Here is an 18,397-nt window from a genome sequence, read left to right on the forward strand (position 1 = left end):
CCCAGCACTTCCCAGAGGTAGAACGTGGCCTCAGGGAGAAGCCCAGCTGTTCCTGGAAGGCTGGAGGGACCCATCCATGTGTGGGTGGGTGTGAGGCTCCTCATTGCTCCCCAGCCCCGGGTCCAGGCTTTCCTCTCCCCTCTGTTCCACGCAGAGAGGAGGCTGCAGGTGTAGGCAGAGATCACTCTAGCACATAGAGCAGTTTGGGGAGCACTGAGCCGCTTCTAACGAAAGCTCCTCCCAAAGTTTGAGATACCAGCTCAGCCTGTGCATCTTGGCAGCACCCCCATTCCTCCAGCAGCCTCTACCTTTTCCTCACCTCAAAGCATTTCCACAGAAGACCAGTGTCCACAGGAGTTTTAGAGACTTTATTTATGTATAAACAATTTAAACACTTTGCCATAAATTATCTTTGCCTGTCCCTAGTCTTTGCTTAGCAGCAAATTAAAATTAATATAAAAACTCGATGAACAATTCATACATGTATATTACAAAAAAGTTCCTGTACCAAAGTTCTTATTAGACTTTTTTTTTGTTGTTTTTTTTGGATTTTTTTTTTTTTTGTTTTTGTGGGTTTTTTTTTTAATTTTTTATTTTCTCTCTTCGTGGTGACTGTCATGTGATTGTCTCAGTTTCTGGACCAAACAAACACACTAATAATTTTTAAATCTGAAACAGTGATTGTGCCTTGAGGCTTATGTATGTACAGGGTGATCTGAAGTGGTGCCCGTTAGCAAAAGAGTGTCACGATGCCACGCCTCTACTGCAACTGATACCCACAAACTACGGAATCTAAACAGACTACACCCTGTAACTGCATATTACTGTCCACAATGGAATCTTCAAAGACAAAAGAGTATGAAATTTATCTGTAGTGATTATAGCCACCATTTTGAATTAAATTTTACACTCTGCGCTCAAATAAATTAGCTCAGGCCGACTAAGTTGGGACCTGAGAGTTAAGTGCTGAATGGTATTATTTCGCTTTGATTTTTGACATTTCCTTTTTTTGTGTGTTTTTAGTTTTTTTTTTTTTCTTTAAAAAGTATTTCCAGTGCTCACTCTTTCACTTTTATCCCCCCCTCCCCGGTCGCTACACACAAATCACCCCCAAAGTCGTGTTTTTTAAATGCACCTGTATTTGTTTAAACGAAAACGTCTGTAGTATTTGTCCAACAAGCAGTCTGATTCGGTTTCCTCAGCTGGTCTGTGACGCCGGCCCTGTGGGATGTCTCTGCGTTGCTCACGTGTGGATGAGTGAGGTAATAGAATATGAGGCCTTCTCGTCTTCAGGTCTTTGTTTTTCGGTCGGTGTGTATGTTTTGCTTTTCATTTTTTGTGTTTTTTATTTTGTTGTGTTTTTTTGTTCTTTTGTTCCTTTTAGACATTTTGCGTCCTTTTGTTTTATTTTGTTATTTTTCTGTGTAGACCCAGAACAAGTGGGTCATATTTTAGGGGAACTTGGAACCTTTTGTGTGTTTGTTCATTCATTCGTTTGTTTTGTTTTCCTCAGAATTTTCAGCCAGGCTTTAGTCTACTTCAGGTTGTGGGACTTCTCGCTTGGACAGTAGCATTTGAACTCAAAAAATGTGAGCTTTCTTGCCACTTGGTATCCTGAAGCAGCCCGGCCTCAGTGCCCCTGGTAGGTCTTCATCTCCTTAGGAGAGGAGATAACAGTTACTCCTGCTGAGCCATCCAGACAAGGAATGGCAGCAGATTATTTTGTTACCTCTTTCCCATCTCATTCTGTCTTAAAAACTGGATGTTGCTGCTACTGTCTGCAAGCTCTGGGTATTGCTCTACAGGAAGCACATAATATCCCTCGTAACCTTGCACGCGTCCTGTGCTCAGGAGCTGCTGCTTCTCACCCTCAGTCCACAGGCGGCTTCCCTCTCTCCCGTCCCTGGCTTTCTGCTGCTCCTTGGCCCAGGCGGTGCCCAGGGCCCTCTGTCTCGCCTGGTCCAGGACGCGGGCCTTCTCTTCATCCAGGGTGTCGGGGGTGAGGCCGTAGCGGATGCTGAGCAGCAGCGTGGAGTACTGGAATTCAATGTTGGTGAACCTTCGAGTCCTGCCATTGACCAGCAGTGTGGGCTGTGACACGGTCACATTCACCCCACTCTCCAGCACCTTGCGGCCGATCGTGGTGCCCAGCGTGACCAGGTCGCCATCGGCCGAGCCAATCTTCACAAAGTAGTGGGTGTCCTTGCCCTCGATGCTGTAGTGCATCTTGTCCAGGTAGTAGGCGTTGTTCAGCACGGAAGCTACCTTGCGGCTGTCCTCGCTGGCGATGCTGGACACGCCGGTGGTCACTTGCCCTTCTTTGATGGCGAACATGATGCCTTTGCCGATGATGGGGGTGGTGGTGGCAAACCAGTGGCCTGCTTTCTCTCGGATGTTGGCATGGAGCTTTTTGGAGATGACCTGCCCTTCCAGAGCCATGAAGGCCTGATTATGCCTCTCTGTTGTGTGCTGGACACCTGTAATGAGCTGTGGGCAGAAGAAAACACAGAAGGCTAAGATGATGGCCTGGCAGCTCTTTGCGTGGGCCGAGAAGCTCATTAAAAAAGGGTCCACAAGGAAATGCCTGGACTCCCTGCAAGAACTAGTCTTCTGTCGGTAATGACGCGAGCTAATATAGTCCTACCTTTTGAAACTAGCCCAGGCTGGCTGGTTCCCAGTGCTCTGATGGTGTGGCCTGTCTCCTTGTAACCATGATCCTGACTAAAAAGACGGTGCAGAGGTTCGCCACCTTGCTGACATCTGTACCTAGGCCTACCCACTTACCATGTGTGTCCGTTATTTGAGAAGAGAGAGTCACTCTGCTCTCGGATGGTTTGGCAGCTGCCTTGTGCACTTCAGACCCAGGAATATCCTGACCTGAAGGGCAGGGGGGTTCCTTTGAGAAGCTATAAACCCTGCTGTTGTGATCTAGATGTTTTTCAAGGCCAATGCCCTGGGTATTCATTAACTTCCTTGGGTTAAGACCTTGCGACTTAGAGCATGGCTAGCAGCAGAGAAATCGCCAGGACCTGCCTTGTTAGAAAAGCAGGATCTCAGGTCTCACTCCGGACCTACTGAGTCAGAAGCTGCATCTTAACAGGACACACCCTAGGTGGTTTGTGTGCATATTAATGTTTGAGAAGCACCAGACTAAGAGGTTCTGGCATCGTGGGCCGGAGGGAATATCCCCGGACTTTGAGTCATTTGCTTTGGATCTTTGCCCTGGTTCTGCAGAGGGACGAAATCACCATTATCTCCTTGGCCTTGAACTCTCTACTCACAAATTACAACTCATCTCAATTGGTGGTTGGGGGACAGACGGGGATAATGGAAGAGGCTGTGTTTGGGAGGTAACGGCACTTAGATAAATGAGAGAAATGATGGCTATTCATCCACTGAGTGGTCCCCACAGGGCAGAACTGAGAGAACGTTGTTCTCAATTACCCATCAGCTCCTCCTTGTCTCTCTCTAGTTACACAGTGTGCATGATTATTCAGAGCAGCTGAGACCTTTTAGACTTTTATGTTGCCGGGCGCTGTCCTGTAACGGGTTATCCGAACCCCGACGCCCACCCCTCCTGTCGGACCGTGCCGGACGTCTCAGCAGCACCCAAATAGAAATTGATCACCTCTCGGTCCTCGCTGCAAGACCCAAGCACAAATTATGTTGTGAAAACTTAATCTGTATACATTTGGGCTATAAAACGCTGAGGTTTTATGTCAGGCATAAAAATATTCTTTAATGGGATAGAAACTGCAAACCACCGTTATATTACGTCCCATAAAAGCCAAAAGGGTTATGATCTTGTAGGCAGTGCAGATGGTAGGTTGCTGCTAGATTTCTCTGTGCTGTTGTTAATCAAGGAGTGACTCAAGGGTATATACTGAACAGATAATGATACCACAATTAAGGTAATAATTGAGGTTGGGAAGAAATGTGTGCTGTGTCAGACAAGTGACAGCACTGACATTTGCTTTCCTGGGAAGTCACAATGTTTCATGCACCTTTTTATACCCAGCTCCGATGTTTGCCTCTTCTATTGACATTCCCTTGGCTCCCATGTGGTTCCGTTTGCAAAAGGGAATGAGGACATATAATGTATTATTTAAAAAAAAATAGGGAATGAGGACAATCATTCAGATACTTGGCAGGAACCTCCGCTTACCTGTCCATTCTCACTGGCTTGACTCTCTGACAATTCATAGGGAGGAGGCACGAAATACATTTTGGCTCTTGGGAAGCCAGGAATTATGTTGCTAAGCTGAAATCCAAACATCACAAGCCAGCTTTTCACATCTAGGGTGGAAACAAAAATAAAGATTTCTGAATCATAATGGATGGAAAGCAGTTGAGGATCTTGGAGAGAGAACAAAACAAAATGGGTGGTTGGGTGTGGAGTCCAGCAAGGGAGGGAGGCGACAGCTTGTGAGGGTCTCCTGGTCCAGACCCAGAGCTGCTTTACATGGGTCCTGGGAAGGATGTCCTTCCAACCTTGGTCACTTGATAACCCCTGTGCAGTGATTGAGGGGGCCAGTGCTGGAGTAAGATCTAGTTTCGATTCCTCTTACTGTGTGACCTTGGGTAAGTTCCTGCCCCTCTCTAAGCTTTTGGTTCCTCAGATGTGAATTGGGATGATAACTAAACCAATGTTGTTGGGTTGTTGTGAAAGTAGGAGAAATCCTTGTCACTGTGCCTGGCACATAGATCGCTCAGTAAATAGGAACTCCTTCATTTGGCAAGTATTTAAAGGAACATTTGTTATAGGCCAGTTGATGTGTTTGGAAGCTGGAGGTACAATGATCAACTAGACGGATAAGGGATGATTATTAACACTGTGCAGACATTGGCAGGGGTGGGGGGGCTCGCTCATTATGGAGAGGGGGTTCCAAAAGTATGCAGAAGGCACAAAGTCTTCTGGCTTCTGAGACCCTTTTCCTGGATGCCCACTCTTCAAAGAGAGGCTAGAGAGTGCTCTTGTGTGTTCAGAGTAAGACTTCCCTTCCCCTGCCAGGGTCATGGCTGAGTCCCTTGCTTTGGGAATTACACTTCTTGCCCCCCAGGTCCTGCTCTCAGAGTAAGACTGCAGCTCCCAGGCTGCCTTGCCTCCTTCCACAGTGATCAGGAGAGAGCCCTGGACATCCATCCCTTGCAGCACTCACAACCTCACCCATGCCATCTGCCTTGAGTCCAGCAGGAGTCCCCTTTTTAGGCTCCTTATCCCGGTTTAAAATGGGCACCCCAACATCATGCCCTACATCTTCCCACTTCTTCTCCTACCATTGCTGGGCGTGGAGATACAAGTGCTCCTTGTTGCAGTCATTACTAACCCCCAGGCCACTCACTCACCTGCATTTCTTGGTGCTTTTCTGTTTCACTGTCCTTCTCTCCACCTCTGTTCCTAAATTCATTCTTAGTGATTCCATTATACAAGCACTTGACCCTTCTAACATCCTGGCCTCTTCGTTCCTTTGATGCCCAGCCCCCACCCTTGTTCATCCTCTGGACCCTGTCATCACCAATAATTATGATCCCTCATTATCTCAGTTTCTTGCACATCACCCTCTGACCACTACCTGAACTCTTTCTAGTTTACTCCTTTTTGTAACCTGACACCCATGCTCCTTGATCCTTCCCCCTCCTCCCTAGGCTCTTCAATCCATCCTAAGCTTCTTGTCCCTATTCCTCAACATCTTGGTCTCTTTTCTTACCTAGCACATGTCCATGGCCAATCATTAGAATCATCGCTTGCATATATTCTCAGATCCTGTGTCCCTTTCTCACTTTATCACACTTGCTTGGTGAAATCACAATTTTGGTTAAATCCATGTATTTGCCCATGCCTTCTTTGTACCTGTGCAGCTGAATGTGGCTGGAGAAACAAACGTAACTAACTAATGTAATGTAGTTACATAGTTAAGGAGAAACGTAATGTAACTAACTAACAAACTGACTGGTGTCCCTTCAAATTCCTTTTTTTTTTTTTAAAGATTTTATTTATTTATTGAGAGAGAGAGAATGAGAGATAGCATGAAAGGGAAGAGGGTTAGAGGGAGAAGCGGACTCCCCCCGAGCAGAGAGCCCGATGTGGGACTCGATCCAGGGACTCCAGGATCATGACCTGAGCCGAAGGCAGTCGCTTAACCAACTGAGCCACCCAGGCGCCTTCAAATTCCTGACCGTGAACCCCGTTGTGCCTTCCTGCTGCCTGACATTGTTCCCTTCCTTTATTAGTCATTTTCCTATTCTGCTGGGTGATGTTACATCTTCTCTTTCCTAAAACCATCGACATCTGCTTTCCCTTCTCCCTAGAGCAGCTGACCTTCTTTTCTATTCTGAAAAACCCCAATGCAGCCAGAGGGGAGTTCCCCTAAACTCTCACCACATTTACTGGCCTTCCAGCATCTGTATCCATATTTCCTGCCGTCTTCTGTTTACTCTAGATGAGCTGCTGAAGTCAGCCCTCCATGTGTGCAGTAGGTAGCATCTTGTGCACCCAAGGACATCACTCCAGCAACTCCCTCTCCCCCATGGCATCAAATTACTCCCCTTTTCAATGGATCAACCCTGTCAGCATACAGACATGCTACCAAATGTCCACTTTAAAAAGAAGTATCTTTCATGTCTCTTCTCCCATTTGCTACCATCCATTTCTCTTGACAAAAACTTCTCAGGATCAAAATAACTCTCTGTACTCCTTGTCTCCCATTCTCCTTTGAATCAGGCTTTGTCCCTAACTACTCCACTGAAGCAACTCTTGTCAAGGTCATGAATGACCTCCATGTTGCTAAGTCTGATGTTACTTGACAAGTTGAATGCTCCTTTTTTTCTTGGCTCTCTGGACAACACATTCACTTGTTTGTCCTTCTCCTACCTTGGTAGCCACTCCTTGTCCCTTTTTGGTTCCTCCTCATCTGCCTCCTGATCTCTTTAATGTTGGAATGCCCTAGACTCAGTCTGTGAACTTCTCCACTCTATCTACTCTCACAAACATGGTGATCTGATCCATCCTTAGGGCTCTATATACCATCTACATACTGATGCTGACTTCAAAATTTATATCTCCATCCTGGACCTCTCCTTGAACTCCAAACTACTATATCTAATTATATTTCAAACTTTTGTCCAAACCTGGATTCCTGATCTTCCTCCCCAAACCTGTCCTATCCATAGACTTTTCCATCCCAGATAATGGCCACTCCATCCTTCTAGCCACCATCGTTGCCCCCTTTCTTTTCCTTACTCTCCACATCTAAATCCATTGATAAATCCTTTACTTTCTTTTAAATTGAGGTAAAATTCACATAACATAAAATTCATCATTTTAACCATTTTAAAGTACACAATTCAGTGGCTTCTAGTACATTCACAGTGTTGTACAACCATCATTACTATTTAATTCTAGAATATTTTCATCACCCCAAAAAGAAGGCTTATACCAATCAGCAGTCCTTCTGCATTCTCCTTTCTCCTCAGTCCCTGATAACCACCAAACTGCTTTCTACCTCTATGGATTTGCCTATTCTGGACATTTCTTATAAACACAATCATACAATATGTGGCCTTCTGTGTCTGGTTTCTTTCACTTAGCATAATGTATTCGAGGCTCATCTATATTGTAACACATATCAATAGAGTTCATTTCTTTTCATGGCCAAATAATATTCCATTGTTTGGGTATACTACATTTTGTTGACCTATTCATCAGTTAATGGGTATCTGGGTTGTTTTTATTTATTTATTTTTTTACTATTATGAATAATGCTGCTATGAATATTTGTGTACAGATTTTTGTTTGAAAACCTGTTTTCAGTTCTCTTGCTTCCGTACATACCTAGGTGTGAAATTGCTGGGTCATATGGTTAAATCCTTTATTTTTACTTTTAAAATAGATCCAGAATCTGTGTCCATTTGTCATCACTTCACCACCTCAACCCTGGCCCATCATCCTTCACTTGGACTTCTTTTTTTTTTTTTTAAGATTTTATTTATTTGACAGAGGCACAGCGAGAGAGGGAACACAAGCAGGGGGAGTGGGAGAGGGAGAAGCAGGCTTCCCGCCGAGCAGGGAGCCCGATGTGGGGCTCGATCCCTGGGACCATGGCCTGAGCCGAAGGCCGACACTTAACAACTGAGCCACCCAGGCGCCTCTTCACCTGGACTTCTAACTGGCTGCCTGCTTCCACCTTTCTGCCCCACAGACCTTATCAGCATAGCAGCCAGAATGAGACTTTAAACCTGGAGCAGACCATGCCATTCCTCTGCTCAGAACACCCAGGGAGCCCCCATTTTTCTCAGTGAAGAGGCCAAAGTCTTTCTACTGGTCTATAAGGACACTCGTCCGTGATCTGTCTGACCTCATGTTCTCCTGCTCTCTCCCTTTATTTCTTGAACATGCCAGGCACACTCATCTTGGGGCCTTTGCACTGACAAGCTCCTCTTCCCAGAGTGTACTTCCCTAAAAGTATTTTTTGGCTCTCTCACCTCTTTCAAGTCTTGTTCAAATGTTGCCTCTTGAATAAGGCAAACCCAACCACCACATTTAAAACTCGCTCCCCTTCTCCACCTCCAGCAATCCTAAGTCCCCTTATTCTGTTCATCCTCCAGCCCCTGCCCCCCAAGGAATCACATTCTAACATGCTGTATCATTTGTGTATTTATTGTTTACTGTCGTCTCCCTCACTGAGAATGTGAGTTCCTTTAAGGCAGGGAGTTAAAAATTTTGTTTTATCCACTGATGTCCTCCCAGGTCCTATGATAATGTCCGACACAAAATAGGTGCTTGATAGTATACATGGAACGAATGAATGAAAGAACACTGAACACATGTGGCAAAAGCTACCCTGAGGAGTGTAACAGAGGAACTAATGGTGCCTGAGGGAACGCTTCTGGACAGGTTAAGTAAGGTATAACTACCTTCTGCCCTGGGACTGCTGCGAGGAGTTTAATGTTGACTTTGCTACTAAACATGTAGGCATAAAAGAACCTTCTGATGAGAGGGAATCTGGGATCCACAGTCCATCCATTGTCCTTGGCCACAGACTAGTTCCTTCAATAACTTTGGCTATCTCTAATACGTGTAGTTACTATGGAAGAGTCATTTAAGAATACAGGTTTGCAATTGCCTTGTGTCTGCATCTAGCAGACAGGAGCCTGGCTCTAATCCAGCAATGATCATATATTTACAGAGCACCTACTCTGTGCGAGGTAGGTGCTGGCTGCTGTAGAGGATGGATCTCCCAACTTTGGATATTCATGGTCACTCATCACGATTGTTTTGCCATATCCAGGTACCACCTGTAGTAGTACTGATTTACTGATTAAAAAGATAAATTTGCCTGTTTCACCTAAGTCCATTTTAAAAAAGAAACTTCATGTTACTACCATGAATGGGAAAACAGACTCACTTGATGCAAACAGAAAATAACTGTAAAATTAAAACAAAGAAAACAAAGCAATGCAATTAAATTAGAGCAAGATTTTTATTACCTGCTACTGAGGGGGTCTCAGACCTACTCTCTTTGTTAAAAGGGGAGATTGGAAGTGTTAATGAGGTATGAAGTACATACCAGCATGAGGTGGAGACTTTCTCTTCGACTGAGTTGGAAGAAGAAAAAGAGCATTAAAGAGGCAAACTTTCCCCATCTGTGTTTCCATCTTATTTAATAACCTCATCTGTACGCCATATAAAATCATCCCATCTTTCATCAGGGATATGTAGGATATGTGGGGAATTCCAAGAAAGACAAGAGAGGTCTTGCCCTCCAAGACTCTCCCCAACCCGATGTTTTCACTGCTGGGATTCCTCCCTAGTACTCAGGAGGTGATGTTGAGAATCCCCTGTCTTTGAGACTGGACATTTTAATGGCTGCTTCCATGAAGGCCGATAGCGCATGTCCTCTACCTTCTTTTCTTTTCCTTAAAGTTTCTAACTTGGCTTAGTTTCGGAGTCTAAACCTATTCTGGAATGTTTATTCAAGTTGCTCATCTCCTCCATTCTGCAGAAAGCACTTCTGGCACCACACAAATACCCCTCTTCCTTTTTGAAGTAATTAGTGTTTTCTGGTGACAGGCTCCCTACACAGTCTGTAGAGAGGGAGCCTTTGGGGCAGGAGCTGATGAGGTGGCCCCTCCTAATGGCTCATTAACTCTTCACCTCTCATGTTCTTCAGGGCATGTGATGATGTTGTGGCCACTGAGCATACTCTCCGTCGCCAAAAACACTGTCAGAACAGCATCTTCGGTGTTAAGTGTAGATCTGAGAAGAGGGTTAATGTGAGAAGGAGGTTGTGCCTTCCTCCTCACTTAGGGAAATTCAACTCCATAAAATCCCACTATGCTCACATGTGCCTGGAGTTTGTAAGCCCAAAGACCCGCTGGGGAGAAGGGGTGGGGAGAACATATAAGTCATGGCAGATGATTTCTAGGACGTTTGCTTAACTTGCATTTGTCTGGGGTGTCAGGTTTGCAAAAGCAGTGCTGCTAGACCAGAATTTGGATCCATTTCAGGGTGCATTTGGAGACCCCTCCCCACATTCCTCAGAAAATAACGCAGAGGTGGTATCTCTACTCTTCATCTATGACCTCTGCATGTCCAAGTCCATGGCTGCTTATAAGTAGCAAAATGCATCCCTAACATTTATTAGCCTTAACACTGTGCTAGGCACCTTACACATTTACTTTTTTACAGCCCCATGGGGTGAGTGCTATGATTACCACCATTTTGCTGAGGAAGAAACGTAGCCTCAGAAAGTTTGAGGTGTCATCCAAGTGACACAGCAAATGATTAGCAAGGCCAACATTGGGGTCTTGAGATGTACTCAGGTTCTAACATCGGGATGAACTGGCCTGAATTACAGGCCAGGCTTGGGGCTGGGAATCAATCCCCCATTTGTCCGGGACTGAGGAGTTTCCTGCGACGCCAGAACTGGAAAAGACTGCGACCCTGCAGGTTGTGGGGGGAGGGAGTCTGCCTCCCAGTCTGTTTTTCTACATCCTTTCCTCTAATATCTGGTTATCACAGGTGTATCAATTGTCAATATATTACCTTAAAAAATACCGGTTGGGCAGGGTGCTGCTTTGGAGGCTGTGAGTGGGAAAGGAAGCACTTCTGGCCCCACTTCACCATCTCCTGGTGGCTACACCTCTGCTGCTGCCTGGGGGCCTCTGAACTCACAGGTACTCTATGCTGTTCTCCTTTGTGCTTGCATTCTCAGGAGGAAGCAGAACCTCCTCCAGCCTCAGCGGCTGCCTCTTGCATTCAGAAAGCTCTGTTTCCAAAACATCAATGATGTTTTTTTTGAGCACCAGTGAGAGAAGGTTCTGTTCTCTGCGTTCCTCCCGACTACATCTTAATTAGTTCTTCTGCTTAAATTGTGAGCGGCAAGTTCAACCACTCTGCTCGTCTCCTAAGTGGCAAATTAAGACTAATTTAGATGGGGTTTACAGATTAGCCAACATTCGAACAGCAGAGAATGATTTGGTGTTCTCTGCTAGGATCCTCTCTCCAGGGGGCAGCTCATGTTGAACGGGGAGCAGGTGTGGGCTTGTGCCTGGTCTGACGCTCTGCTCTGCCTGGGTCCTTCTTTCCCAGCTTTGACTGCTCACATCAGCCCTCTGCACGTGCTTCTCTAACACTACCTTTTATTTTAGACTCTTTCGAATGGTTTCTGGATTCACTTTTGTTGGACTTCGTTCAACTTGATTTGATTCCCATTTATTAAGTCTCTGTGAAGAGCTGGAATGAGGAAAGTCATATTGCTGTTCAGAAAATTCTGATAATTTTTTTTTTCCCTTTGCAGGAGAACTAGGGAAGTCGCTGAGGGGGTCTTTGTGTTTGCTCTGTGAATGATTTTGTTTGGACCTTTGCAGCCCTGGTGTCCATTCAGCCTACTCCGAGGGCTTTCTTTTTATTTGACTCTGGCTGACTCATCCCTAAGTTATCCAATGCCAAGCCATGTTTCGGGAAGCACATTCTGAAGGGTGAAGGAATTCTTCTCCCAAGGCTAAGATAGGCATGGTCTGCCTTCCCATTCACACTGTTTCCTATGTCTAGAACACTTTCTCTCCCTTCCTTGCTTCATAAAGGTCTCTGCTTTAAAGCCACCTCCTCAGAAAGTCTTCTGTGAGCACCCTAAATATAGGAGGTGCTTCCCATCACTCTCTGTCTAACCCCTTATCCTATTTTATCTACATAGCACTTGTTGTTACCTGAAACTATGTACGTACATATGTGTGTGTACGTTTTCCTGAGAGGTCCTTTAATTTGAAAGTGCAGTGAACTGGGGGATAACAGTCATGCTAAGCCATGGAGAAGAGAGACCATGGCAGAGTACCATGGCAGGGCCTCTCGATGAGGTGTGGTGAGAAGAACAGCAGGGAACTAGCTTGGTCATAGCTACTGGGCTCAAAAGGTACCAGCTGCTTTGGTTGTAGGGGGATGCTGGGTTCAACTTAAAAGGCTCTGGAATGTCAGGATGAGATACGGCATGGCCACAAGTTGATCTTTAAGGTCATCCTTCTGTAGCATGGGACATTCAGGGCAGCTCCGTGCTTGGCCAGCTGCTGCTTCCTTTCTTGAGGGTGGACAAGTGACTCTTGGTCACCTGAGGGTAGGGACCCTTTGGGTTTGATGTCTCCTTGGCTCATGGCCAAGAGCTGTGAGTTTCCTGGAGCTTGGGGGCCTTGGAGTTGGGTCCCTACTCTTGTTCCTCTACAATGCATGGACAGGTGGGATGACGCTGGCTTTCTTGCTGAAAGTTGGCCTCTGTATGCATGCATGCATGCATCTGTCCATCCATCCTGATTTCCTTCTTTCCCTGAGAATAAGGACCTTATCTTCCTGTCCACTGCATCTCTAATACTTAGTATATGTTAGATATTATGAAAATATTCGTCAAGTGGGAGAGTGGATAGATAGATGGATGGAGATATGTGGGTGAGGAGATGGATATTAGTCTATGTTAGATATTATGAAAATATTTGTTGAATGGGTTAATGGGTGGGTAAAAGGTGGATAGATGGATGGAGATATATGAATGAGATAAGCGATAGGGACCCTTATTTTACCAATTTCTCACTTATCATGAGGCAGTAGATTATTTGCCCTCCTTGGCCCCTCGATCCATACCCTTCTCCAAGCTCCCTATGTTCTTTTGACTCATAGTCTTTCTTTAGCCTTAAGCTCATTTCTGCCAATCAAGATCCCCTTCAATCTTTAGGCCCAGTTTGACATGGGACCCTTCTGCACTATGTCACAATTTTCAAACTTGAAGTCATCCACACACACATATATACACAACCCCCTTTGAGAGAATGATGTTTGTCTTGTTCATCATTTATATCCTCAGAATCTAGCATAATGCCACTCCATAAATGCTTATTGAATAAATAACTGAACAGACACCTATATGGTAGCACAAACCTAATTCTGCTTTGCATTATCATTGACTGTTTATATCTTGCCAGACTGCTTGTGAGCTCAGGAACTGGGGCTCAGTCATCTCATACCTATGCTAACTCAATGCTTCATTTGTAATGATAATGGTAATAGCACGAGCAGATACTCTTTTGTGAGCATCCACTGTCTAAGTGCTAGGCACTAAACTTTATCTGCATAAGTTCATTACTTCTCAAGATCACTCTGTGGGATGGTTTTATTAGTACCTTTTCACAGAGAAGGAAGCTGCACCTCAGAGAGATTAGAAACCTAGTCCAAAGTCTGGCTTATAAGTAGAAGAGAGAATCTGACACCAGAGTCCCATTATTTCCCCCTTCATAAGGCTGCATTACTCTCTTGGGGTAGGAAGTGCTCTTATAAAAGTTATTTCAACTAAATGGGCTTGAAAATGGTTAGAACATCTTCAAACAGATCTGAAGACTGCTCTGTACTGCTGTCACTTGACTGTTCTAGATACTGTACAGACCAGAATTTATAGGTCTCCAGGATTCCCCTATCATCAGAAGTAAGACCTTCTTTCGAAGTTCCCGACAGTCTACCAGGACAACCACCCCACAGGGAGCCACTACCCAACTGAGATGGTAGAGTCCTCACCTGTCACGTAGTTCTTCAAATCCAGCTCATTGCTGAGAGGATTGTTGCTCTTGAACATATACAGGTTAAAGGGGGCTGGCTCCTTGCCCACATTTTTCCACATGGTGTAGTCTGGAGAGGTCCATCGTCCTGCCAGCACATCATAATCACGCTGAGTGAAGTGGACCAGCTTAGTCAGGGGATCATAGAGTCCACCATGGAAGCCAATGACCATCTGGAAGTCAGGGTTGGAGTCATAATAAATCTCCCCATAGGCCGTGTACTGCAGTTGTTTGATCATGAGACCGTTGATGCTGAACACAGCCAGAGGAGTGCCTGTGTTATCTGAGGCAACATAGTACTCCTCCCCACTGCTGCTCTCCATGGCAAAGAGGTGACCTTGGAGGTCATAGTAGAGTGAGGTTATCTCTGAGTTGGAATGATTATAGACATGGGTGATGCGGGTCGGGTTGTGGAGGTCAGAGTAGAAATATTGCAGGTGGTGGCCCAGGTTGGTCTTGTAGGAAGCCCGCCGCCCCACACCATCGTAGCGGTACTGGACACTCCACCCACTGGCCTTGTTGTAGGCTCTTGTTAGGAGGCCCTTGGAGTTATACTCAAAGATGTCAGCCCCTCGCTGGCACAGATAGCCATCATCATCAATTTTGTACTGCACATCTCCGAGTCTGGTTATCCGATCCCGGAGATCATAGCGCAAGGGCATAAGGCGTACACTATTTCCAGGGTTCAGCAAGTGGAGGTTCCCATTGAGGTCATAGCTGTAGCGCCAGGTTGGGCGGTCATTGACAGCCACACTCTGGAGCTGCCCATCTCCATCATAGTCATAGGTGTACTTAGTGGTGTTAGCATAAGGCCCCAGTTTTAGCTCCCTCTTAATCACCCTTCCCATACTGTCATATTGCACTGTCATCCAGTACATGAGAGACCGAAACATCTCGTACTGGACTTCCTTGATCCTCCCATGGGTGTCAAAGTGTTTGCTGAGGGTCATTACAGCGGTGGTGATGATCTGGTTGATATCATAATAGATGACTCCGAACTTGCCAAAATGTTCCACCTTGCCAGAAATCTCATCATAGCGGTAGAGATCAACAGGAAGGGGAGTCTCACTTATGACGGGCTTGATGCTTGCAATCCGGAAGCTGTTGTCATGATAGGTGTAGTCGAACCTGGCATTGACCATGCCTTCCTCAGAGAACCTGTAGATCTGCTTGTCCACCAGTGGGCCAATCTTCCGGTACCTGATTGTGCAGGAGAAACCCCCACTTTGGAGACTGACCATTTTTAAAACACCGGTGGTCTCATCATATCCGAAAGTGACAGCAGTACTGTCATAGACAATCTCTGATAACTTGGAGAGTTTCCCATACTTGTAGAATACCTGGCGCCCGGTGCCCAAAAAGGACGTCTTGAGGATGCGGCCATCATCACTGTAGTCAAAAATGACTGAGGCATTGCTTTCAGGGGGATTATAAATGTTGCGGATGTAGCCAATGGAGGTATGGGTGGACATGCTGTGGCGGGCAACACTGGGCATGGTGACAGCGTGGAGACGGTCAGAGGAGTCATATTCAAATATGTACTGACGCTGACTCTGAAGCAGGAGGACCATAGACTGGAGGAAGGAAGGGGGGGAAGGAACGCATGAGTTGGCTCTTTAAGACCAAGCACTCAAATGGACAGAATCTACTCCATTTCCCAAAATGGCAATTCAAAAGCCATGAAGGATGGGGAAGTTTAGACCAGAGATTATGAGTAGATTGATTTCACTGGACATGCTAATTCTGATGGATTATGGTGGCTACCTGGACCAGTGCTTCCCGAACTTTACTGTGCATGTGAAATACCCAGGGATCTTGTTAAAAGTCAGATTCTGATTTAGTAGTTTGGTGGAGGATGAGGGATGAGGGGGGAGGTGGCCTGAGAATCTGCTTTTGTAACCAGTGTCCAGGTGATCCTGATGTTGCTTAGACCATACTTTGAGTAGAAAGGGCTGGAAGGACATTGAGTTTACTTCTAACTCAACAAAAAGAAATCCTAAGATTGTTTAGAAATGACTGCCACTGGCGCCGCAGGGGACACCCAATACTGTGTGTTGGCCACCCCTGATTACATCTAAAGAGAAAGCGTATCTTCCATTTACAAACTATTAAAAAGATTAAATAACCCAGAATCATCAATTTTGGGGGATAAAAATGGCCTCAAACTTGAGGCACTTGGGAGGTTCTTGCTTCCTCTGGTCAACCATTCTAGTATTTAATGGCATAATGAGAACAGGATTCAGGGATGACCAAAGGGAAGCAGTCCCACTCCTATGGAGGAGGTCACTGCTCTGTCTGCAAGTGACTGCTGTAATGGACAGGTGAGAAAGGAAGAAAGAGAAATGGAACCTGTGTTGAGGTGAGTATAGGGGAGAGGCCCAAGCTGAGCAAGCCCCCATCTAATGACTTAGAGGACCAGGACAGCCTTCAAAAGTCTTGACTTGTGCCCCAAAGGGACTTCTTTTTACTGCTGCTCCAACTGGACCCTTTCTGACATGGAGACCTGAATCTGGCACTTTTAGACATAGGGAATTATGTAGAAAGAATCCACTGGCTGTTTCAGCCTATAGGCCAAGTAGGAGGATGTTGCTCTGTGTGCTTGAGTTTTAGGCAAAATTCCCTACCCGGATGACTTCATTTTGGGTAAGGCAGAAATGAATCATTGCATTTCCAAATCATAAATAATGATTAGCCGTGATGCCAGTGGGATGATTCTGTCTGCTTCAACAGCATTTTTTCTTTTAAATAAAATCAGACAATCCATTCTTTTTGCCATTACCAAGTGTCTAGCACTTTTTTCCCCCTTTTAATGGTAATAGTGATGAGCTATGAATAACATTTTCCCTCCGATTTTCCTCCCTCCCAGTGAGGATGGGAGCATGAGGGGAGACCTTGTAGAGTCAAAGTAAAGATGTTAAATGTCTTATGGCAAAGCATATCAGGTCAGCTTAAGAAGAGCAGTGTGAATAAGGGAAAACCCCAGCTGAGTGGGGACAGCACGTTCACCTACCTTGTCAAGGTAGGAGTAGCTCCACACTTTCCCATCAGCGAACATGCGGGACACAATTCGGCCTTGCTTGTCAATGTCTGTCCTCTCACTCATGGCCCCACGCTGAAGGCCAGCCAAGCGCCCGTTGAAGAAGTATGAGACGTTGACTGCTGCCAGCCCACTGCTGGGGAGCCAGAGGAATGGGCGGCCCACCTGGTCATAAATGATCCTCAGGGTGAACTTCCGGTGATCATCATAAATCTTTTCTGTCCGAATATTCCGGTCATAGTCAATGGACAAGAGATTTCTTCCATGGACCTGGGAAAACACAATGGGCTTGGTTTGAGAGACATTACCTGGGCATGTTAGCTTCTGTGGAGGATATGGCTGACATGGCCAGGGAACAAGGAAGAACTAAACTTGAAGTTATTTAGAGTAGTGTTTTCTAAACTTCTTTATGTCATGATACACAAAGGAAATGGTAATATTTGTAGGGCACTAAGATACAAAAACGAGGCTGCTTATGGTCACAGATGACTAATCTGGGCATGGCTGCTGTGAGCAGTTATGTAGACCATGCACTGAACAATTATAAAGAGTATCATCCTGTCATAGAAAATATGAATGGTGAAAATTGTGCACTGTATAAATTAGCCATACACAATAGCCCTGGACACTGGGGTTCTGACTGCCCTGCCTGGCCACCTTAGAGGGCAAGATAATTTGTATATTTGCACACTTTCAACCATTTTTGAGTACATTACCAGCTGAGTAGCTAATGATCTTTAAGAGTAGGTGCCAAGATTTCTTCTGAAACCTCAAGTAAAGGTACCTAGGAGGGTGGGGGGGATGTCTTAGAAATCCATATTTTGCAAAGATCTGAGAATAGGAAGGCTTATTGCTATGTGAACTTCTTTACTTCTATCTAGAGAAAAATCTTGCCACTCTCAAGGATGCAAGACATCAGTGGGGAGACCTCAACAGGGCTGGGGAATTCCAACAAAGGATCTGATTTACTTAGATTTGAAAGGAATAGTGGAACACACCTAGACATAACTTAATATTTATTTAGAAGCTGATCTGATCAGAGAAGAGAGCCTGTCCCAGAAGGCAGATCTGGGTGACTAGACTCTGGTTAGGGGCAAAGGGGAGGGACTCTTGAGATTCAGCTAGTCCTGAGTGGATGGCTGGAAGTGAATAAAATGAGGCCGACTGAGCCCAGGCTCTTTCAACATAATTGACTGCAAACCCAGATGTCCCTGGGGTGACCACTGAAGCCAAGGGAAGATGTAAACAGGCAGAAGAAAGAGAAGTGAG

At 45.5% G+C, this 18,397-nt stretch overlaps 1 protein-coding gene across 6 annotated transcripts in view; it reads right to left on the reverse strand.

The window, feature by feature from the left end:
• Positions 1-1,725: 1,725 nt before the first annotated feature.
• TENM2 (teneurin transmembrane protein 2) overlaps positions 1,726-18,397 on the reverse strand; it is a 924,727-nt gene continuing 908,055 nt past the window's right edge. For all 6 annotated transcript variants that reach the window (XM_088023682.1, XM_028102726.2, XM_088023681.1 and 3 more), the window contains 4 exons: positions 17,102-17,398; positions 14,051-15,665; positions 4,166-4,296; positions 1,726-2,487 (listed from right to left, as the gene is read on the reverse strand). In XM_088023682.1, the coding sequence (XP_087879808.1) occupies positions 1,726-2,487; positions 4,166-4,296; positions 14,051-15,665; positions 17,102-17,398 (2,805 nt within the window). The remainder of the gene's footprint in view (positions 2,488-4,165; positions 4,297-14,050; positions 15,666-17,101; positions 17,399-18,397) is intronic.

This window comes from Eumetopias jubatus, unplaced genomic scaffold (assembly GCF_037043125.1).
Source record: "Eumetopias jubatus isolate StellerSeaLion01/CBP00866 unplaced genomic scaffold, mEumJub1_p1.0 scaffold_5, whole genome shotgun sequence".
Lineage (NCBI taxonomy): Eukaryota > Metazoa > Chordata > Mammalia > Carnivora > Otariidae > Eumetopias > Eumetopias jubatus.